At 39.7% G+C, this 22,018-nt stretch overlaps 1 protein-coding gene across 1 annotated transcript; it reads right to left on the minus strand.

Moving 5' to 3' along the window:
- Positions 1-675: 675 nt before the first annotated feature.
- arl1 (ADP-ribosylation factor-like 1) lies at positions 676-20,158 on the minus strand. The gene is made up of 7 exons (XM_028816419.2): positions 20,051-20,158; positions 19,840-19,935; positions 10,540-10,677; positions 6,356-6,437; positions 5,862-5,973; positions 1,815-1,993; positions 676-1,299 (listed from the first exon to the last, which is right to left on the minus strand). Exons 2-7 carry the CDS (start codon positions 19,841-19,843, stop codon positions 1,269-1,271), a joined length of 546 nt encoding a protein of 181 aa, XP_028672252.1. The 5' UTR covers positions 19,844-19,935; positions 20,051-20,158; the 3' UTR covers positions 676-1,268.
- Positions 20,159-22,018: the final 1,860 nt, after the last annotated feature.

The raw sequence follows: 22,018 nt of genomic DNA on the forward strand, positions 1-22,018 counted from the left end.
AAAATAAAATGTCTAAACAGTTGAGACCCCATCTGGAGTGTTGTGTGCAGTTCTGATCACCACACTACAAGAAAGACATAGCAGCACTTGAAGCTGTGCAGAGGAGAGCACCCAAAGAGAATCTCAGGACTTAAGGACGTGTCCTACTGGGACAGACTCACAGAAGTAAAGCTGTTTAGTCTCAAATGGAGACAGACTGCATAATCCAGGCATTTAAAATCCTTAAAGGCATTCATAAAGCAGATCGAGCAGAATTCTTTTCATTCAACACTGAATCACATACTCAAGAACATCACTGGATATTAAAGGGATTTAAGACTGAAGCTAGGAAGCACTTCTTTACAGAAAGTGTTTTGGGAATCTGGAACAAACTACTGACACATGTAGCTAAAGCAGAAACCTTGACAACCTTTAAGAGGTTTCTGGATTAGACACTGGTTTTCTCTTAACACCGACAGGAGCGCACAGGTAGCTGTCGCCACACAGAATACATTACACTCATGATGTTACAGCTCTCTGAACAGTTTAGTACGGAGAGAAGTGAACCACAATCTTGGCAGTCTTATTGAACACTCGTTCCACCAACCTTTTCAACCATGCAATCATATCTAATAAGATCATGATCTTTGCAAATGACAGAAATAGGTTTTAAATCAGGACTCTGTTCATACCAACTAGTAACTGTACGATTTATTTTTTCCATTGCATTCACCTCTCATATTTAATATTAGTTATCTACTGTAAATGAAGATAAACAAACATGAAAATTAGAACCAGAAACCAGTGCATCCAGGTTCAGTTAGTGTGTATAAATGATCAAATCTCTTAGAAACACAACAGATCAATTGCCCAAAACATTTCTCTCACAAAATCACTTATGACACCCAGATAAAAAAGGTCCATTATTAAAAAAAAATCCACACACATTCACAACAAAAACAACAAAAAATCAACATAAATAATGAACATTCTTAACACCAGTAAATAAAATGCAACAAAAGAAATAAAGGAAACATTTACAATACAGTGTGGTGTTTCTTTTCTGTTCCTCAATGTCCTGTCACAGAAAGCAATCCCATACGAGTTTTCTTACTTAGCCCCTTTCTGTACAATCCAAAAGAAATTATTTGAGAGCTTGTATTATTTAATGGTCTTCAGTAAATTGGGATGCAATATTTAACTTTTGAGCACATTTCCTCAGTCAAACTGGAAGTAAATGCAGAGTGGATAATGAAGCCAATGCAGCTAAACAATGCGCCACAACCTATTTACTGTCGGCTCTTCAGTGCTTCTACCAACCTGAAAAATATACAAGAAAAAAAGAATTATGAAAACAATTCCAATTATATGTAAGACTAGTTTTAGTAGACTTTTTATACCAGTTTCTATTCGGATTATGAGTTTCAAGGTCATAGGAAATGTTGCCTACCCCAAAAACATAAGGACAAAGGGTGGGATCCAATCTTGGATGGGGTAGCAGGTCACTACAGGTCATTCACACACACACACACACACACACACACACACACACACACACACACAGGCTCACATAACGCCAAATTAAAACCGTCAATTAACCAAACATGCACATTTTTGGCACCCAGAGATAATCGTTCTCAAACATAATTCAAAGTTCTTCCCTAAGTTCTGCACACAGCATTACACTTAAAAAATATTAGGCAGCAGTTAAAGATTGTTTTGAAGGTCCATCTAGCATAATTACATTTAAAATCAATAGTTTTTTTTTGGTTTACATATACTTTGGTGTAAGAGATAAAAGCTCCTTCAGATCACAAGAGCTGGTGGCCACCTACCATTCCATTGCTTCATCTAGCCCAGTGCCCTTTGTTGCAGATGTTTTGAAAATCTGCCACTTTCTGTCTTTAAGAGCTGGCAAACCAAGTGAATTTGCAACTTCCGTGGGTGTCATTGCTTGTTCCATATCCTGTTTGTTTGCAAATACCACTAATATGGCCTTTTTCAGCTCTTCTTCCTGTAATGAGAATGCATATTCATAATGGTATTCTAAAAGCATTAAATAAAACAGTGCTCAAAACTTAAATGGTTCTAAATCACAGATTTAATGTTCCTACTGCAGCAAAATTAAAACTTAAATAAAATAACATCTGAAATCAGAATGAGAGAAGGTGCAACCAGATAAATTCACAGTACCAGTAAACATTTTAAAGAAAAGCAATCCAGAAAAACTAAACAATGAACTATTAGGCCAGCCTGGTAGATATGAACAGCCATGGCACTAGAGATAAAAGGTTTTCTTCTGTTGTTTTTATATTACATTGTCTTGTAAAGACTGACAGAAGGAATCTGCACAAACTCCCGATGGAATCATTTGAAGAATTTCAGTCTGGTCTGCCGGATCCCCACTTGTGCTTGGGTGGTCATGCTGCTCCTTTCCTGAAATCAGTCTGCATGTCTTTTGTCTTTACCATGTTCAACTGAAATAAAGCAATACTGCACCAGACAACAAAGTCATTCAAGAAATGTCCATATTCTCCCACTTCATCATCCTATAAGAGCAAGACCTGTACCTATGAATATACTACTACGACTAAATCTATTGTATTTGTCAGGCAACCATTCATCAGTTTTGATTTGCTATAACCTATTAACCAAAAAGTTCAATCAGGTGACATCTCTGCCTACTGAAAAGCACTGCCAATCTTTCAGCCAAAATAATTTGATTAGCTGTATGGAAAGCAGATACAAGATAATCAAACAGAACCTTGGCATATCATTCTACACACTTTGTTCTAATCTTCTGAAGTGATAGAAGAATGATTAATCTGGATGAGAAAAGGCCATTCAGCCCAACAAAGCTTGCCGGTCTTATCAACTTAATTCTTCCAAAAAACTTCAAGTCAAGTTCTGAAAGTCCCCAAAGTCCTACTGTCCACGACACTACTTGGTTGCTTATTCCAAGTTTCTATCATTCTCTGTGTAAAGAAAAACTTCCTAATGTTTGTGCAAACTTTACCCTTAACAAGTTTCCAACTGTGTCCCCATGTTCTTGATGAACTTATTTTAAAATAACTGTCTTGATCCACTGTACTAATTCCCTTCATAATTTTAAACACTTCAATCATGTCACCTGTTAATCTTCTTTTGCTTAAACTGTATAGGCTCAGCTATTTTAATTTTTCCTCATAATTCATCCCCTGTAGCCCTAGAATGAGCCTAGTTGCTCTTCTCTGGACCTTTTCTAGCGCTGCTATGTCATTTTTGTAGCCTGGAGACCAAAACTGCACACAGTACTCAAGACGAGGCCTCACCAGTGCATTATAAAGGCTGAGCAGAACCTCCTTGGACTTGTACTCCACACATCGTGCTATATAACCTAACATTCTATTAGCCTTCTTAATGGCTTCTGAACACTGTCGGGAAGTTGATGGTTTAGCTTTGTTAATTCATGCTCACAGAAGACACAGCTTATCCTAGCAGTATCAGGCATAATATAGGAATGTACCGTAGATGGAGTGCCAATCCACCATAAAACACACTTTACCAATCAATTACATTAGGCTAATTTAGTGTCATCAATTAATAAATTAACATAGCTTACATATCTTTGTTATAGTACTGGGGTGTTGTACCGTATTAGCCATTATGAATGTAGAGAAAAGCCAAGCAAAATGACACCTTTTATTGGCTAACTAAAAAGATTACAATATTCAAGCTTTCGAGGCATCTTGCCTGAAGAAGGGGCCTGAGTTGCCTCGAAAGCTTGAATATTGTAATCTTTTTAGTTAGCCAATAAAAGGTGTCATTTTGCTTGGCTTTTCTCTACATCTTTGTTATGTAAGTGAAAAAGAGGGAAACCCTGAGAAAAACCCCACACAGACATACAGAGAACATACAAACACTGAATAGGCTGTAGCGAGTTCTGTTGCATAACCCTGATTGCTAAAACAATCCTGTGCAGGCATTTTTATGCTTTCATAAATGATGCATCAGAGTAGACAGTTAGCACACAAGACTGGTAAACACACATAAATTAATAAATTAGTGAGCCTAGTAGTTTCTATAAAATGTTATTAACCAAGGTTTACATTTCACCATTCTCCTCTAGTTCATTGTGCAGACCAAACTTTGTGAGAGATCAAAAAAATCTTGCTGAATCTCAAGTGAAAGGACTCACAAATGCCCAAGTCTCAGATCTGCACATTCCATTACACCAAATGCTAATAAAAAGACATATGAAGAAAAAAATACTGACCTTAGTATCCAGTGTTAATGTACTCACTAGCACCTTTCATCTAGTATAAGCCATTACAAATTTCCCAAGTGTAAGTTAATTGTAAAAAATCTGTCTTGTGTACTTTTGCAGTCCATTATGCATAACATATGCATTGATGAGCCAAAACATTATGGCCACTCACATGTGAAGTGAATGACACTGACCATTTCTTACCAGCAGTACGTTTCAAGGTCAGGGATAGGAAGACTGTAAGCTGGCATTAAGTACTCACAGTTGACGTGTTGAATACACAAGAAATGGGCAGGTATAAAGACCACAGTGACTTCAATAAGGGCAGAATCGCTATGGTCAGAGTATTTTCGAAAAGACAAGGCATGTGCAGTGTTCATGATCAGTTGTGTAGGATGGATAGATAGATAAATTGATAGATACTTTATTAATCCCAAGGGGAAATTCACATTCTCCAGCAGCAGTACCTATCAACTGTGGTACAAGGAAGGAAAAACTACAAACCACCACCAGGGTGCTGAGCAGCCAAGATTCATTAATGTGAGAAGTCAAAAACGGTGGTTCCTGGTGGTATGGTATAGGATGGATGTCATTTGGGTTTCTTTCACATGCTGATTATTTCTGTTTTTGACTTTGTTCGATAAAATACATTAAAAAACTAATCACAAAAAAAGGCCATGTTATGTCTTGAGTGCTCATGTTAACCTTTGTCCACTGCTGACAGTGCCTAAATGTGCAAGCATGTGTTGAAACCAAAAGAAGGTTACCTGGTCTGATTCTGCCGAACATGTGGACAGCTGGATATATTTGTGTAGCTTAGCTGGCAAAGAGATGGCACCAGGATGAGCTATGGGAAGAAAACAACCCAGCAGAAGCATGATGGTGTTTTGAGCAATGATCTGCTGAGAAACCCTGGATCATTCATGTGGGCACCAATTTCACGCATACTATGTATCTTAACATTGTTGCATATCAGATTCACCCTTTCATGGTAACAATATTTCTGATGGAAGCGACATCTATCAGCAGAATAATGTGTCATGAGAAACACACGGTGAATAGTTCAAGGTGCTTCCCTGGCTTTCAAATTCTTCAGATGTTAAAAATCTGTGGGATGTATTGGAACAACAAGTTCAATCTGTAGTTGCTCCAAATTGCCACTTGCAGGACACAGAGGATCTGCTCCTAACATCCTGGTGCCAGATACCAGAGGACACCTTCAGGTCTTACAGAGCGTATGCCTCAGAGGGTTATAGAGCTGTTCTAAGGCCAGCCAGAGGAGCAACAGAATATTAGGCAGGTGGTCATAATGTTTTGGCTTATTAATGTATATTACTTAAAACATATCCAGCATTAATGATGTCCAACAGGATATTCACAACAAGAATGTATAGCCAAAAAATTTCAAGAACTTCATCATGGTTTGACATAGCAGGGATCAAAATCCACCACAAAAGTTTCCCAAACCAAGTTGAATCTATGACTTGAAAAATTCTTGCTTGTCGCAAGGTAAAAAGCAGCTCAACCTGGTATGCTACAAACAGAAAGATATATAGGAAGTGTCTTTTTTGTTCCTCAGAGGTCAATGACATCTGTTCAGCATTTATAAAAATGTCTGAAGAGTACATCTGCTTACCTCTAACATTGCAACAAGTTCTGATTTGGAAATTCCCATTCTGTCTCTGTCACAGCTGTCTACCACATATATCACTGCATCTGTATTAGAATAATAACACCGCCAATATGGCCTGAAAAATGATGAAGGAAAAAAAATGAGTGATATTAAAAAGGAAAAAAAAAAAGATGTGGACCAAATGACACAATCCATTCATTTTTTTTTAAACCCACTTATTTAGTACAAGCCCATAAGAGGCCAGTGCCTGTCCTGACACTGCTCGTCGTTAGCTTCCAAAGAATATAATGGAGTTCAGACATACTATGGACAAACGTGAAAATCATGCGAAAGCAATCAGATCATGATGTGCATCCAGACCAAATTAAGTAGCTTACATGGACAGTTTCATCTGACACTGACATCATAAGAGGGATGCTTTTACAGGCAATGAATAGGTTTTAACAGTGAATGGAGAAATGGGAAATATATCATATTTTAAGTGTAATTTTAATTACCTTATACTTGTTTGTCCTCCCAAGTCCCATACTTGGAATTTAAGGTTTTTATATGTCACAGTTTCAACATTGAAGCCAATTGCTAATAAAAATAAAAAAACAAAAGAAAGGTTAGCTGTGGTACTTCTGGCTATACAACATTTGGTCTCACATTAAAATAGAAATACACAAAACTAGACTAAAGTTTACTGATTTTCAATCAGAGATATGCTGGTTAAAAAGGGAATGTAATTTTGGATGTGCATGTTTTAGGTTTTACTTAAATACAGTGCATCCAGAAAGTATTCACAGCGCATCACTTTTTTCCCATTTTGTTATGTTACAGCCTTATTCCAAAATGGATTAAATTCATTTTTTTCCTCAGAATTCTACACACAACACCCCGTAATGACAACGTGAAAAAAGTTTACTTGAGGTTTTTTGCAAATTTATTAAAAATAAAAAAACTGAGAAATCACATGTACATACTGTAAGTATTCACAGCCTTTGCTCAATACTTTGTCGATGCACCTTTGGCAGCAATTACAGCCTCAAGTCTTTTTGAATATGATGCCACAAGCTTGGCACACCTATCCATGGCCAGTTTCGCCCATTCCTCTTTGCAGCACCTCTCAAGCTCCATCAGGTTGGGTGGGAAGCGTCGATGCACAGCCATTTTAAGATCTCTCCAGAGATGTTCAATCGGATTCAAGTCTGGGCTCTGGCTGGGCCACTCAAGGACATTCACAGAGTTGTCCTGAAGCCACTCCTTTGATATCTTGGCTGTGTGCTTAGGGTTGTTGTCCTGCTGAAAGATGAACCATCGCCCCAGTTTGAGGTCAAGAGCGCTCTGGAGCAGGTTTTCATCCAGGATGTCTCTGTACATTGCTGCAGTCATCTTTCCCTTTATCCTGACTAGTCTCCCAGTTCCTGCCGCTGAAAAAACATCCCCACAGCATGATGCTGTCACCACCATGCTTCACTGTAGGGATGGTATTGGCCTGGTGATGAGCGGTGCCTGGTTTCCTCCAAACGCGACGCCTGGTATTCACACCAAAGAGTTTAATCTTTGTCTCATCAGACCAGAGAATTTTCTTTCTCATGGTCTGAGAGTCCTTCAGGTGCCTTTTGGCAAACTCCAGGCGGGCTGCCATGTGCCTTTTACTAAGGAGTAGCTTCTGTCTGGCCACTCTACCATATAGGCCTGATTGGTGGATTGCTCCAGAGATGGTTGTCCTTCTGGAAGGTTCTCCTCACTCCACAGAGGACCTCTCGAGCTATGACAGAGTGACCATCGGGTTCTTGGTCACCTCCTTGACTAAGGCTCTTCTCCCCCGATTGCTCAGTTTAGATGGCCAGCCAGCTCTAGGAAGAGTCCTGGTGGTTTCGAACTTCTTCCACTTACGGATGATGGAGGCCATTGTGCTCATTGGGACCTTCAAAGTAGCAGAAATTTTTCTGTAACCTTCCCCAGATTTGTGCCTCGAGACAATCTGTCTGTCTCTGAGGTCTACAGACAATTCCTTTGACTTCATGCTTGGTTTGTGCTCTGACATGAACTGTCAACTGTGGGACCTTATATAGACAGGTGTGTGCCTTTCCAAATCATGTCCAATCAACTGAATTTACCACAGGTGGACTCCAATTAAGCTGCAGAAACATCTCAAGGATAATCAGGGGCAACAGGATGCACCTCAGCTCAATTTTGAGCTTCATGGCAAAGGCTGTGAATAATTATGTACATGTGCTTTCTCAATTTTTTTATTTTTAATAAATTTGCAAAAACCTCAAGTAAACTTTTTTCACGTTGTCATTATGGGGAGTTGTGTGTAGAATTTTGATTAAAAAATGAATTTAATCCATTTTGGAATAAGGCTGTAACATAACAAAATGTGGAAAAAGTAATGCGCTGTGAATACTTTCCGGATGTACTGTAGAGAGATAGAGAGATAGATACTTTATTAATCCCCAAAGGGAAATTCACATATTCCAGCAGCAGCATATTGATAAAAAACAATTCTAAATTAAAGAGTGATAAAAATGCTGGAATAACAGACAATAACTTTGTATAATGTTAATGTTTACCCCCCCGGTGGAACTGAAGAGTCGCATAGTGTGGGGGAGGAACGATCTTCTCAGTCTGTCAGTGGAGCAAGAAATTGACAGCAGTCTGTCGCTGAAGCTGCTCCTCTGTCTGGAGATGAAACTGTTCAGTGGATTCTCCATGATTGACAGGAGCCTGCTCAGTGCCCGTTGCTCTGCCACAGATGTCAAACTGTCCAGCTCCGTGACTAAAATAGAGCCTGCCTTCCTCACCAGTTTGACCAGGCGTGAGGTGTCCCTCTTCCTAATGCTGCCTCCCCAACACACCACTGCGTAGAAGAGGGCGCTTGCCACAACTGTCTGATAGAACATCTGCAGCATCTTATTGCAGATGTTGAAGGACGCCAGCCTTCTAAGGAAGTATAGTCGGCTCAGTCCTCTCTTTGACAGAGCATCAGTATTGGCAGTCCAGTCCAATTTATCATCCAGCTGCACTTCCAGGTATTTATAGATCTGCACCCTCTGCACGCAGTCACCTCTGATAATCACGAGGTCCATGAGGGGTCTGGGCCTCCTAAAATACACCACCAGCTCTTTGGTTTTGCTGGTGTTCAGTTGTAGGTGGTTTGAGTCACACCATTTAACAAAGTCCTTGATTAGGTCCCTATACTCCTCCTCCTGCCCACTCCTGATGCAGCCCACGATAGCAGCGTCGTCAGCGAACTTTTGCACGTGGCAGGACTCCGAGTTGTATTGGAAGTCCAATGTATATAGGCTGAACAGGACCGGAGAAAGTACAGTCCCCTGCAGCACTCCTGTGCTGCTGACCACAATGTCAGACCTGCAGTTCCCGAGACGCACATACTGAGGTCTGTCTGTATGATAGTCCACGATCCATGCCACCAGGTATGAATCTACTCCCATCTCTGTCAGCTTGTCCCTGAGGAGCAGAGGTTGGATGGTGTTGAAGGCGCTAGAGAAGTCCAGAAACATAATTCTTACAGCACCACTGCCTCTGTCCAAGTGGGAGAGGGATCTGTGTAGCATATAGATGATGGCATCCTCCATTCCCACCTTCTACTGATATGCAAACTGCAGAGGGTCGAGGGCGTGGTGGACCTGTGGCCTCAGGTGGTGAAGCAGCAGCCGCTCCATGGTCTTCATCACATGTGACGTCAGGGCGACAGGCCTGAAGTCATTCAGCTCACCAGGACGTGATACCTTTGGGATTGGGGTGATGCAAGATGTTTTCCAAAGCCTCGGGACTCTCCCCTGTTCCAGGCTCAGGTTGAAGATGTGCTGTAGAGGACTCCCCAGCTCCAACGCACAGGCCTTCAGCAGTCGTGGTGATACTCCATCTGGACCCACTGCTTTGCTGGCACAAAGTCTCCTCAGCTCTCTGCTTACCTGGGCTGATGTAATTGTGGGTGAGGGGAAACTCTCTCCTATGCTGGTATCAGCAGAAGGATGGGTGGAGGGTGCAGTACTCCGAGGTGAGAGTGAGAGTGGGTTAGGGTGGTCAAACCTGTTAAAGAAGTTGTTCATCTGGTTTGCTCTCTCCACTTCTCTCTCGATGGTGGCACCCCGCTTCGAGCTGCAGCAAGTGATGATCTTCATCTCATCCCACACTTCCTTCATACTGTTATTCTGCAACTTCTGCTCCAACTTTCTCCTGTACTGATCCTTCGCCACCCTGAGCTGGACTCAGAGTTCCTTCTGCACGCGCTTGAGCTCATGCTGATCACCGCCTTTAAAAGCCCTTTTCTTCTGGTTCAAAAGGCCCTTGATGTCACTTGTAAGCCATGGCTTGTTGTTAGCATAACAGCGTACTGTTCTTACTGGAACTACAATGTCCATACAGAAGTTGATGTAGTCAGTAGTGCAGTCAACAACCTCCTCAATGTTCTCACTATGTGACCCCAGCAGGATATCCCTTTGGTAGGTTGATAATTTGGTAAGTTAGAAAACAACAATTTCAAACGATAAAATAAAAATTTCAAACAATAAAATTTCAATTGCAAATTTAGGATAGTGTAAGAAAAAGTGGACATTTCAATTTCTTACAGTTAAGATTGTAATTTGTCATACTTAGATAAGGATTAAAGTAATAATCAAACATTTTCAATTTTTACTGAATCATTTTCATCTTTGCCAAGACTTACTTGGTATGGTAGTAACAACTTCTCCCACTTGTAATCTGTACAGTATAGTAGTCTTCCCTGCTCCATCAAGACCAAGAATCAAGATTCTCATCTCTCTTGTCCCAAACAAACTGGTAAAGATGCTAGAGAATAAGCCTCCTTAAAAATGCAAAATATAAGAAATCAAATGTTTGCAATCACCAAATTCTAATTCAAACAGAAATTAATTCAATACATAAATTACAGTAATAGCTTCATCTACATTTAAATCGACTTTGGTAAAATCCTGCATGCATGCCTGACTGGGATCCATGAACATTAAGATAATGCAAATCATTAAGGTGCACAATATAAATCCATCCATCTTTTCATTTTTTTCCCTCACTTATCAAGTTCAGGTTATCAGAGAGCTGGTACCCAACTTGAAAGAGTGGGCCAATGGCTACTGCCCAGTTTATTCATTGGTCAACGTCACAACTGCCTCTGCCCACACCCTGAGGTACCTGAAGCCCTTCACTTGGGGCAGCCACTCACTCCTTACTTGTAAAGTTGGAAGCAAGCCAATCTTTGGTTGGGAAAGAATTATGCCATCAAATCATTATAAAATTACCAGCTTTAATTTTGTATAAAAAGATTGACACTAATATTAGTACTTCTTAAAAGACTACCATGATACAAAACAAGAATAATTCGTGGTATCTGTTGTCTTTTTTTTTTTTTTTTTTACATAAAATCTGCAAAGTTCTCTCAGGTGATTATTTTTATATGATTTCTGCCATTTCTACAAAAGGAGGAAAATGTGTCCCTTTCTTCCAAAAAAAGGTCTACAGACAACCTTGCCACCTTCTTTTTCTTGCACCTTTAAAAAGAACTAGAATTGGTTCAAAGACTTAATTCCAAAATGTGGCATAACATGATGTCCTGCAGTGGGTTGGCACCCTGCTCAGGATTGGTTCCTGCCTTGTGCCCTGTGTTGGCTGGGATTGGCTCCAGCAGACCCCCATGACCCTGTGTTTGGATTCAGCGGGTTGGAAAATGGATGGATGGCTTAACATGACAGCAAAGTATCAAATTTTATTTAACAAGTGAACTATGTAATATTAGAAATAAACAAATGTAATGTTTATCATACATCTATAGTATTTAGTTTCAAGCCTCTGAATAAAATATTTGCATTTATTAGGCAAACAATTAAGGCACTTGCATGAAATTCATGTTCTAAACCATTCATGCTACAAGCTACAGATTAAGGAATGTTAACAGATTAGCATGGAATAACGACAAGTTAATAATCGGAGCCATGAATTTATATTCTACACATAGATTTCCATTTCATTTCATTTTATATTTTTGATCTCACAGAATAGCACAGTTAAATTTTAATAACCGAAGAAATGTGCAAACCACCTGACAGTGCTTATTAAATGTCCCACTTTTAATTTTTATTGTAAAAACCTGTAATTGTGTGACACATTGGTTTGGTTTAACTGCAGAAAATGGAGCTATAGTTTGAAGTCCATTGATCTCCTGAATCTTTTGGCTGCAAGCCTTGCACTGTGCATTCTGCTAGCTGAGCTGAACAAAAGCAGGTTCAGGAAATGGAAAGAGAAAAACTGTAAAAGGTCAGGCTATGTGGGTTAGGGCGTCATGTGGCTCTGCACTGCTTTTGGAGAGTCCTGCTCAAGATAACATCCTTTCCTGAAAGAGATGCAAGCATGAAAGTGTGTTTAAGAGTATTGCCTATATTGAACACTGTTCTTTTTTTTTTCTACAACTGACACTCAATGTGCAAACATTCAGCAGTAGAAGGAAAGAGAGAATGTAAAATCAAAATGTGATTTCAGATCAGTTTCAGGCACTTAATTTAACAGAGTAATGGGGATAAAGAGACTGACACCATTAGGGGAAAGGCTGTACCAACTCTCGGTGGGGCCACTGAAGATCACACATGCACACCCCATCAATCTCCTGATCCCCTATTCTCAAACCGGGGCAATTAATAATATCTCTAAATAGTATGCAGTGGAGTAGATAAAACCCATAAGGACAACATGAGAACCCCACACAGACTTCACGGTTTACTTCAGAGTAAATTATTATGTTATTAATTTTTGTTGACTCTACAAATAGCAATGCACATCTTTCAATGGAAAATATAACGACTAATAGTAAAGGTTATTACTATCCTGAACCAGACAAACTTTTTAATAATAATACATTTTATTTATTAGGCACCTTTCTTAACACTCAATATCACCTTACAATGAAATTAATAAAATATAAAAACAAAGAGGACGATAAAATCAAATAGCAATAAAGTACAGAGGTAGTAGCAAACATCAAAGATAACAGGCAGTAACAGTGTTCAATTCATAACTAGTATGCCAGTTTGAAGAGGTAAGTTTTGAGGGCAGTTTTAAACTGTGTCATGGAGTCTAGTTGATGGATATGAGAGGGAAGAGAATTCTCGAGTTGAGGAGCACTATGAGAGACGCTCGAGCTCCCATAGAACAGAGTTTGATGTGTGGTACAGAAAGTCGAGCTGCAGATGAGGATCTGAGTGAGCGAGAGGGAGTGCAAGTCTGTTGGAGATCAGTGAGGTTGTGGAGAGCTTTAAACGTTAAGAGCACTATTTTGTATTGTATTCTGTAGTTAACAGGGAGCCAGTGAAGTGGAGAGAGAATCGGTGTAATATGTTCAGTGGATTTAGAACAGCAGGTTATTATCCTGGCAGCAGTTGTAAGCGATAGATAAGTTTTTGCGGGATGCCAGATAGAATAACATTACAGTAATCTATATGTGAGGTGACTCGGGTCAGTACTATGCTGCATAAGAACAGGAAGAAGTCTAGAAATGCTTTGGAAATGGAAGAAGGCAGTCCGAGGAACATTACTTTTATGGGAAGAAAAAGAGAGGGTACTGTCTAGAATGACACCCAGGCTCTTAACCCGAGATGTTTATATTGGTGTTGTTATTTAAAATGCAATAATGGTTAACCTTAGTGAGTGTAGATTTAGAACTAATGAGGAGCACCTCAGTTTTATTGCTGTTTAATTGGAGAAAATTATGAGTCGTCCATGACTTTATGTGTTGGAGACATGCCATAAGAGTATTTGGAGAAAAAACACAGAAGTGTATTTAGTCGATAAAGCTGGGTGTCATCAGCATAACAATGAAATTTAATACCATGGTGTCAAAAGATATTACCTATTGGGAAGATGTAAATGAGAAAAAGAAGCAGCCCCAAAACAGAACCCTGCGGAACTCCCTGGGTAACAACTGCATTCTTAGATTTAAAGCCCTTTATTTGAACAAATTGCTTCCTATCAGTGAGGTAGGAAGAAAACCAATGGATGACAAGGCCACAGACTCCAAAACTAGCTAGTCGTTTCAAAAGTATCTGATGAGATATGGTGTCAAATGCGGAGCTGAGGTCAAGAATTACAAGAATTGATAAAAGTCCCATGTCAGCTGCCCAGAGAAGATCATTTGTGATTTTGACCAGGTCAGTTTCTGTGCTATATTTAGGACAAAAAAAAGATTGAAACTGTTCAAAAAGGCTATTTTTGAGAGATGGGAATGAAGTTGGTAGGCAACTATCTTTTCGAGAACTTTACATATGAATGAAACATTTGAAATAAGCCAATAAATTGTTAAGAATATTAGGGTCTAAGCCAGGGTTTTTCAGAATTGGAGTAATTGAGGCCGTTTTTAGTGAGAGGGGGACCGTGTGTGTAGTATGGGAAGAGGACTTAACAGAGCTTGTAGGTATTGGATCTAATTGGCATGTGGAAGAATTAGATTTTGTTATAAACTTAGAGATATCATTTTCATCTGTTAAACTGAAATCTGAGAATAAGGTGGTTGGTAAAGGAATATGGGTGATAGTGGAAAGCATGTCATTTTCTGCAGAAATAGATGAAGAAGGTTTCTGGTGGATTTTTTCAATTTTTGAGTTGAAGAAATCCAAAACAATTACAGCAGTATTTAACAGAGTGGTTATGGTGAGCAACATTTTCTGGTGGTGTAATTACCCCATTCATTGTGGAAAAAAGAGGTCTAGTATTTTTTCCTCCTGTATTGAAAATTTTAGGATAGTATACAGTTTTGGCAGCAGAGAGAGAGCATTTTTGTAATTTAACATGATCTGAATACATTTCCTTATGTACAACAAGACCAGTCTTCTTAGCTAGACACACCAATTGTCAGCCCCTGGCCTTGAGCTGTCGGAGTGAAGGTGTAAACCAGGGAGCAGTGTGAATAAATGAAACAGTCCGTATTTTTAAGGGAGCCAGTGTATCGAAGGCAAAAGACAGAGCAGCAGTGTAATGGTCTACTAATTCTGATGGTGTGGTAGCAGAAGGAGAATCAGGCTGGAACTGCAATAAATTAATACGGCTCTTCACGATTAACAGTGTACATGCTTAACATTACAAAATGAAATCACACACTGAACCTTTATTTTACTGAGAGGTAAACTAACATCAAATGTAATCATTTTGTGATCCGAGATGAGTAAAGCAGTAGGAATAAGATTGTGAGGTATGATACCAAAGTAGCAAACTAAGTCTAAAATATGATCCTTGTTATAAGTTGAAACGTTCATATATTCAATTAAAACAAAACAAGTCAAGGATTTCATTAAAATCATTTGTGACTGCATCAGTTGAGGTGTCAAAGTGTATGTTAAAATCACCCATAAGGATGACGTAAGGAGACACTGCACACAAAGTAGTTAAAACAGTAAAAAGGTCTGGAATAAAAACACTTGATAGTTTAAGAGGTCTATATAAAACAGCAATTATAATAGGTGAAGGTCCGCAGAGTTTGCCAGGTAACAGTTCAAAGGAAGGATACGCTGGAAGAGGTATCGGTGATAATTTTAGGTCTTTGCGGTGAATTATTGTGAGACCACCTCCCCTCCCCAAAGAATGGGATTTAGAGATACACACAAACCCCAGAGGGAGCGCTTGATTTAGATGAAAATAATCACCCAGTTGCTGTCAAGTTTCCATAAGATATAAACAGTCCATCTTAGTGTCTATGATAAAATCACCAATGAGCAGTGCTTTGTTAGAGATAGATCGAGTATTAAATAATCCAAACTTCAAAACGTCTATGGATGTATATTCCGGTGATTTTACCACAAAAATCAGCACATTACGATCAACACGTCGCTCAAAAATAGGTGGACAAGAGTGTCTTTCAGACCAAAGTGAAGGAATAGACAAGCTGTTACTTCTTCTGAGACAAAAACGACGACGAGACCCCCAGTGAGCATTCTTTGGACGTTGGAGAAAGCAGCAGTACAACAGGAGATCAGCAGGCAATTCATAGTTTGTTTCAAGTCGATACAATTCATCTGGGGCCTCATGTATAAATGGTGCGTATGCACAGAAATGTTGCGCAAGAACGTTTCCACGTTCAAATCGTGATGTATAAAATCGAAACTTGGCGTAAAGACACACACATTTCCACGGTAGTTCATACCCTGTCGTACGCAAGTTCTCTGCTTGGTTTTGCAGACTGGTGGCACTCAGCGTCAAAGCAGTGGTACTGTTCCTATGTGGTTTCCCTTTCTTTTTTAGATCCACATCCCTGACGCGGCTTTATAAATACAAATTATAAATGAAATGAACCGCATATTGTTTATTAGTTTAATGCATCCGATTGTAATTAACCTGTAACAATATAATGGTCCACAGAATGGTCAAACTGTTCTAAATAAAATAGCTGCTTTAGCGTTGTTACTCTCACTGCACCTTCTTCTTCTTATTTCAGCTGCTCCCATTAGGGGTTGCCACATCAGATCATCTTTTTCCATATTACTCTCACTGCTCCACTCAGAGTATTTATATCACTGTATCTGAGTGTGAATCTCAGATCTACAGCAGCTGATCGGAAAGAGAATTATCGGTATATAGCATCAAGCACACGCTGCCTCAGCCATTCGCTTGAACTGCTCTCACCCGACCAACGCATAAGAGCCTTTCCTGTTTGGACCTCATGGTTCCCAAACAGTTTCATCCCAAGAACTATACACGCACTCAATAAGTCCATCAAGTGCTCCTTGTAGAACTGTTTGTACTTGCAAGTTACAGTGAGGTAATTGTACTTATGATACAGTTATAATATTGCACAACCTGAGCCACTTTATAAAGCGCGTATTTACATATGATGATGATATCATTTTTAAGATAAAATGCAGCAAAATATACTTATTACATTATACAGATAAAACTAACTTTAACTACACGGTGCCACAGCGCTAGCAGGAAGCTTGAGCTCCATTCATGGATTCTTCCTGCCTCGCGCTGTATTCTTGCTGCGGCTGGCGCGACACTGGAAGGATAGATGGATAGAATAATTAAACATTACGAAGATATTTCGATGTTCCTTAAGTTTTGAAGAATCTGCGTTCTAAGCGTACAGATGGCTTAACGTCTATTACAGAGCGGATTGTGTGGTGATTGGGTATTTGGAGAAAGAAAAGTAAGGACAGGAAGTGGTGGTTAGTACGTTTGAAAGAGACAGTACTTCTGTAATAAAGCATTTCATCGAAGGTTGCACATGGCGCAGCAAGCATCTTGCATAAGACATGAACAATCACTGCGCCACCGTGTTCCCATGTTTAATAACATGCTTTAACTCCTATCATCATGAAAATGATATCACGTATACTTCTCAGTATTTTAATTATTCAGAGAGCTGTAATATTACAAATGTAATGGATTCTGTATCCTGTCAGAGGAAGAGCACGTAGTGATTCAGGCACATAGAGCACATAGAAGATAAAATACAAAACAAGGAATTTAACGTGCTACTTTAGTTACGATGGGATTTGGGAAACTAGTAAATTAAACGATTTTAAGATGAAGTTTATGATGTTCTACTTTAATGACAAAATAAACTACGTGATTAAAGTGGAAATTTCGAGATTAAAGTTGACATTTTGTGCTTTTTTCCCCACTGTGTGCCTTTTTTTTTTTTTCCTCTGTACCCTAATAAGCTTTCATATGACACTCAGACGGTTGGCTACAACTTGCCTTTTCACGGCGACTTTGATATGTGACAACTTCTTTTTTATTTTGGGCACTGTGCGAACTTCAGCTTTCGAGTTTCTCCAACACACTATGTTACTCGATCAACTTCCTTTTGTTGTTAATACCACTGTTTAAACCAACAAATAGTACGTTTTTCTTTGCCTCCACTTGGTATTCGCTGAAATTCTTCTATTTTTCCTCGTACTTCTGCCATTGTCTTTTCACAGAACACTGAGTTTAACGGCTATTTATACTGATTTGCATTCTCAAAGAGGCGTAATTCTGGGAGGAGTTGGGGCAGCGGGTGTATGCACATGAGTTAATTCCCATGCTGACCGGGATTTATGTAGCAGAAGAATGTGGAAGTTGGCGAACGCACAGATTTATGCATCTGGATTTTTTTGTGCGTAAGTACATTTCCGCTTTTGTGCTTACGTCGTGTTATAGTGAGAATTCTATGCACAGCGTTATGCATGAGGCTCCTGGTGAGTATTTTAGTTTTGTAGATGTGACTGCATTAGATAGCAAAGTAGACATAGTAATCCATGACAACCAATTGAGGTTTCTCATAGTAGATTTCCAAAAATCACCCAAGCAAATTCCAGATTGGCAGAAAAGCAATGTACCCCTTGTGTACCTACTCGGCCCAATTAAAATAACACGTTAGCCAGTAGACCGTCACCACTGGGATTTCCACAAGTACTCAGCAACTGACAACGGGCAGTTTCCACCACCTTTTCATCAAAGCTAGTTGCTTGAGCAGAGAATCAGTGAGAAAGTTTCCACTTACCCACACAGATTGTAGCCAGCACAGGGCTTGTGTTAAGGCCGAAAGGGGGAAGGGACAGGAATGCGTGATATCAGTTTTTAATCTGATGCAAAGGCGATGTCAGATCCAATGCAAAAGGCAAAAGGCAAAAAAAAAAAAAGACTAAAAAACAAATTGGCGAGCAGCAGCATACAGAAAGACCAGAGTTCACTTCCGGTTCCTAGAGTTTAAAAAATTTTATAAGATGGACAGATGATGTACTAATGAAGACTATATGAAGTGATCTGTGTATCAAAGGGATATTATTTCTAAAGATATTTAATAACTAAATTTACAGAGTCACCGACTCCAATCTGCAGCAAAATAAATCAAATCCAGTTCTGAATACACTGAGAAGTTCAAACATATTCGTGTTTTATCATTTTTCTTTTGTACAGTTGATAAACGTTTACAAAATCATTCATAATGTAATGGTTTTTAAATCATCACTCTTTTGTTTTCTCGGAATCGTCTTAAATATCAATCACAATCAATTTGATAACTATGTGTCTGTGTCAACTGTCTAACGTGTACACACAGACCAAAAAAAAAAAAAAATCACATATTAGCCTAATATTACATTAGGCGGAGTGGTGGCTCTGAGGCTAGGGATCTGCACTGACAATCGGAAGGTTGCCGGTTCGAATCCCGTAAATGCCAAAGGAGACTCTGCTCTGTTGGGCCCTTCAGCAAGGCCCTTAACCTGCAATTGCTGAGCGCTTTGAGTAGTGAGAAAAGCGCTATATAAATGCAAAGAATTATTATTATTACAATTTTATATGACTTACTGTAGTTGGGCTACTAAGTACTCATACGTTTGGCCCTGCGATCAGCACTTACATAGACAGTTTAAACTCGCGATATTAAATGTACAAAGGTGTGAGCAACTTTCATCGATTAGTTAGTACAACTCCGAGAAAACCCATGCTGAAGATTACTCAGTCTCACGCGTGGTGGGGCTGCGCTTTCCCGACTCCCAGCTTGTGCCCAGTGCCGTATGACCAGACTCCGGGTGACCGGGCCACTAGATAGATACGTGACAGGGCGGCATGGGACGTTTAAATACACAAAATACTCGAAGTTGAAAAAAATGGTTGGATAAATCATAAGCATCCACACTTTCATTCACATATCAAACTGTCACTGGCTCGCATACACTCACTCAGTGAAACGTTACATTCACGGACAGACCGGGTTTGCTTGTTTCCAAGGACGCTTCGTGCTACCGATTACAAAAACTGTTCCGTAGACTGATACAAGTTTTAGAAAAAAGATGAAAAGTACCACGACATAGTAATTTGAACCGGAGGAATTTTCAGAAGAATTTGCAAAAAAAAAAAAAATGTTTCACATTTTTGTCTCGCAATAGTTTAAAATTTACTGATGACGCATTAGTCGGCGTTGTTTTGAGACATTCACCGAAACGTCACATTAAACAACTTAAATCAAATATCAGATGTAATAACTTACCCATGTTTTATTTGCGGTTGGTCCCCCCTTTTCTATATCACGCTCAACTAGTTGCCCTGGTCTCGTCCTGTCCGGTTATCAGTGACGTGTCGCTTCCTGGAATAGAAAAAAATCCCAGCTGACTAAGTTCCTTAAGATTCGCTGCTCAAGTCTTAAGTATTTTACTAGATAATGTGATTAAAACTATTTTTATTAAATGTATACTATTTACTTATTAGTCCACATGTATCATCGACAACCAGATATCTGAAAGTGATCCTTTAATGTCGAAAGTGCGACTGCTGTTCCTGTGTTACGTGACACCAATCTCAACGGAAGGCGCGTGGGGGCCATCTACAGGACAGGAGGAGGAAGGTACTGATGAAACAGTTAAAGAGCAATACAATAGGCGTTTCATTATTGAGAAGTGTTAACATTTAACAGATTAACTGACTAACTCATACCTGTATATTCAGTATATAAGCCATTTTAATCAATTATGAAGTTTCATTATGTTATTTTTTCTAAGTTCAAAACACACACTCCCTCTGTAATTTCAACATGTCAATCAGTCTAGTATGTCTAGAATGTCACAGGTGGCGCAGTGGTAGAAGGAGATTGTGGGTTTGCTTCCCGGGTTCTCCTTGTGCCGACAGCACTTTGAGTAGTGAGAAAAGCGCTATATAAATGTAAAGAATTATTATTATTAGTAAAGGTAATCATACTTTTAGTTCTGTTCTGTGTTAGATGTAAGCTCCCAGGGGGGGATGATAAAAGAGAACTCACAGCTGTATAATTACACATTCCTTCTTAGCATTCATGTCTGTAATATACTCTGTTATCCTTGACAGACTCATTGAAGTTTTGAGGTGACGTAGTTAACTCAGAAAAAGAAGACTGAAGTTTTGAAGCAGGGTACTTAATCTCAGTATTCATGGCGCTGGTAAGCGGCGACATATTGCATGTTGATGAGCACATACATGCAGGGCCGTCTTAATGTATGGGCACAATGGGCACTGGCAGAGGTCCAAAGATGTTTCTGATGCCTATGTATGTTTCTGTTTTGGTATTAAAACAGGAGTCCTAGCGCATTACTTTGCCTGGGTGCTTATGATACTATTAAGACGATCCTGCATACAAGTAAGAATTTCACAGCACATTGTACTCTGTAAACATGACAATAATGACCCTCTTCTTCTCTCGGCTGCCCCCGTTAGGGGTTGCCACAGTGGATCATCTTCTTCCATATTTTTCTGTCCTCTTCATCTTGTTCTGTTACACCCATCACCTGCTTGTCCTCTCTTACCACATCCATAAACCTTCCCTTAGGCCTTCCTCTTTTCCTCTTCCCTGGCAGCTCTATCCTTAGCATCCTTCTCACAATATACCCAGCATCTCTCCTCTGCACATGTCCAAACTAACACAATCTCGCCTCTCTGACTTTGTCTCCCAACCGTCCAACTTGAGCTGACCTTCTAATGTACTCATTTCTAATCCTATCCATCCTTGTCACACCCAATAAAAATCTTACCATCTTTAACTCTGCCACCTCCAGCTCTGTCTCCTGCTTTCTGGTCAGTGCCACCGTCTCCAACCCATATAACATAGCTGGTCTCACTACCGTCCTGTAGACCTTCCCTTTCACTTTTGCTGATATCTGTCTGTCACAAATCACTCCTGACACTCTTCTCCACCCATTCCACTTTGCCTGCACTCTCTTTTTCATCTCTCTTCCACAATCCCCATTACTCTGTACTGTTGATCCCAAGTATTTAAACTCATCCACCTTCACCAACTCTACTCCCTGCATCCTCACCATTGCTCTGACCTCCCTCACATTCACACACATGTATTCTGTCTTGTTCCTACTGACCTTCATTCCTCTCCTCTCTAGAGCATATCTCCACCTCTCCAGGGTCCCCTCATCCTGCTCCCTACTATTGTTACGGATCACAATGTCATCAGCAAACATCATAGTCCAAGGGGACTCCTGTCTAATCTCGTCTGTCATCCTGCCCATCAACATTGCAAATAAGCAAGGCCTCAGAGCCGATCCCTGATGTAATCCCACCTCCAACTTGAATGCATCCGTCACTCCTACCGCAGACCTCACCAATGTCACACTTCCCTCGTACATATTCTGTACAACTCTAAAGTACTTATCTGCCACTCCCGACTTCCTCATACAATACCACAGCTC

The sequence above is a fragment of the Erpetoichthys calabaricus genome, chromosome 1 (genome assembly GCF_900747795.2).
Source record: "Erpetoichthys calabaricus chromosome 1, fErpCal1.3, whole genome shotgun sequence".
In the NCBI taxonomy this organism is placed as follows: domain Eukaryota; kingdom Metazoa; phylum Chordata; class Cladistia; order Polypteriformes; family Polypteridae; genus Erpetoichthys; species Erpetoichthys calabaricus.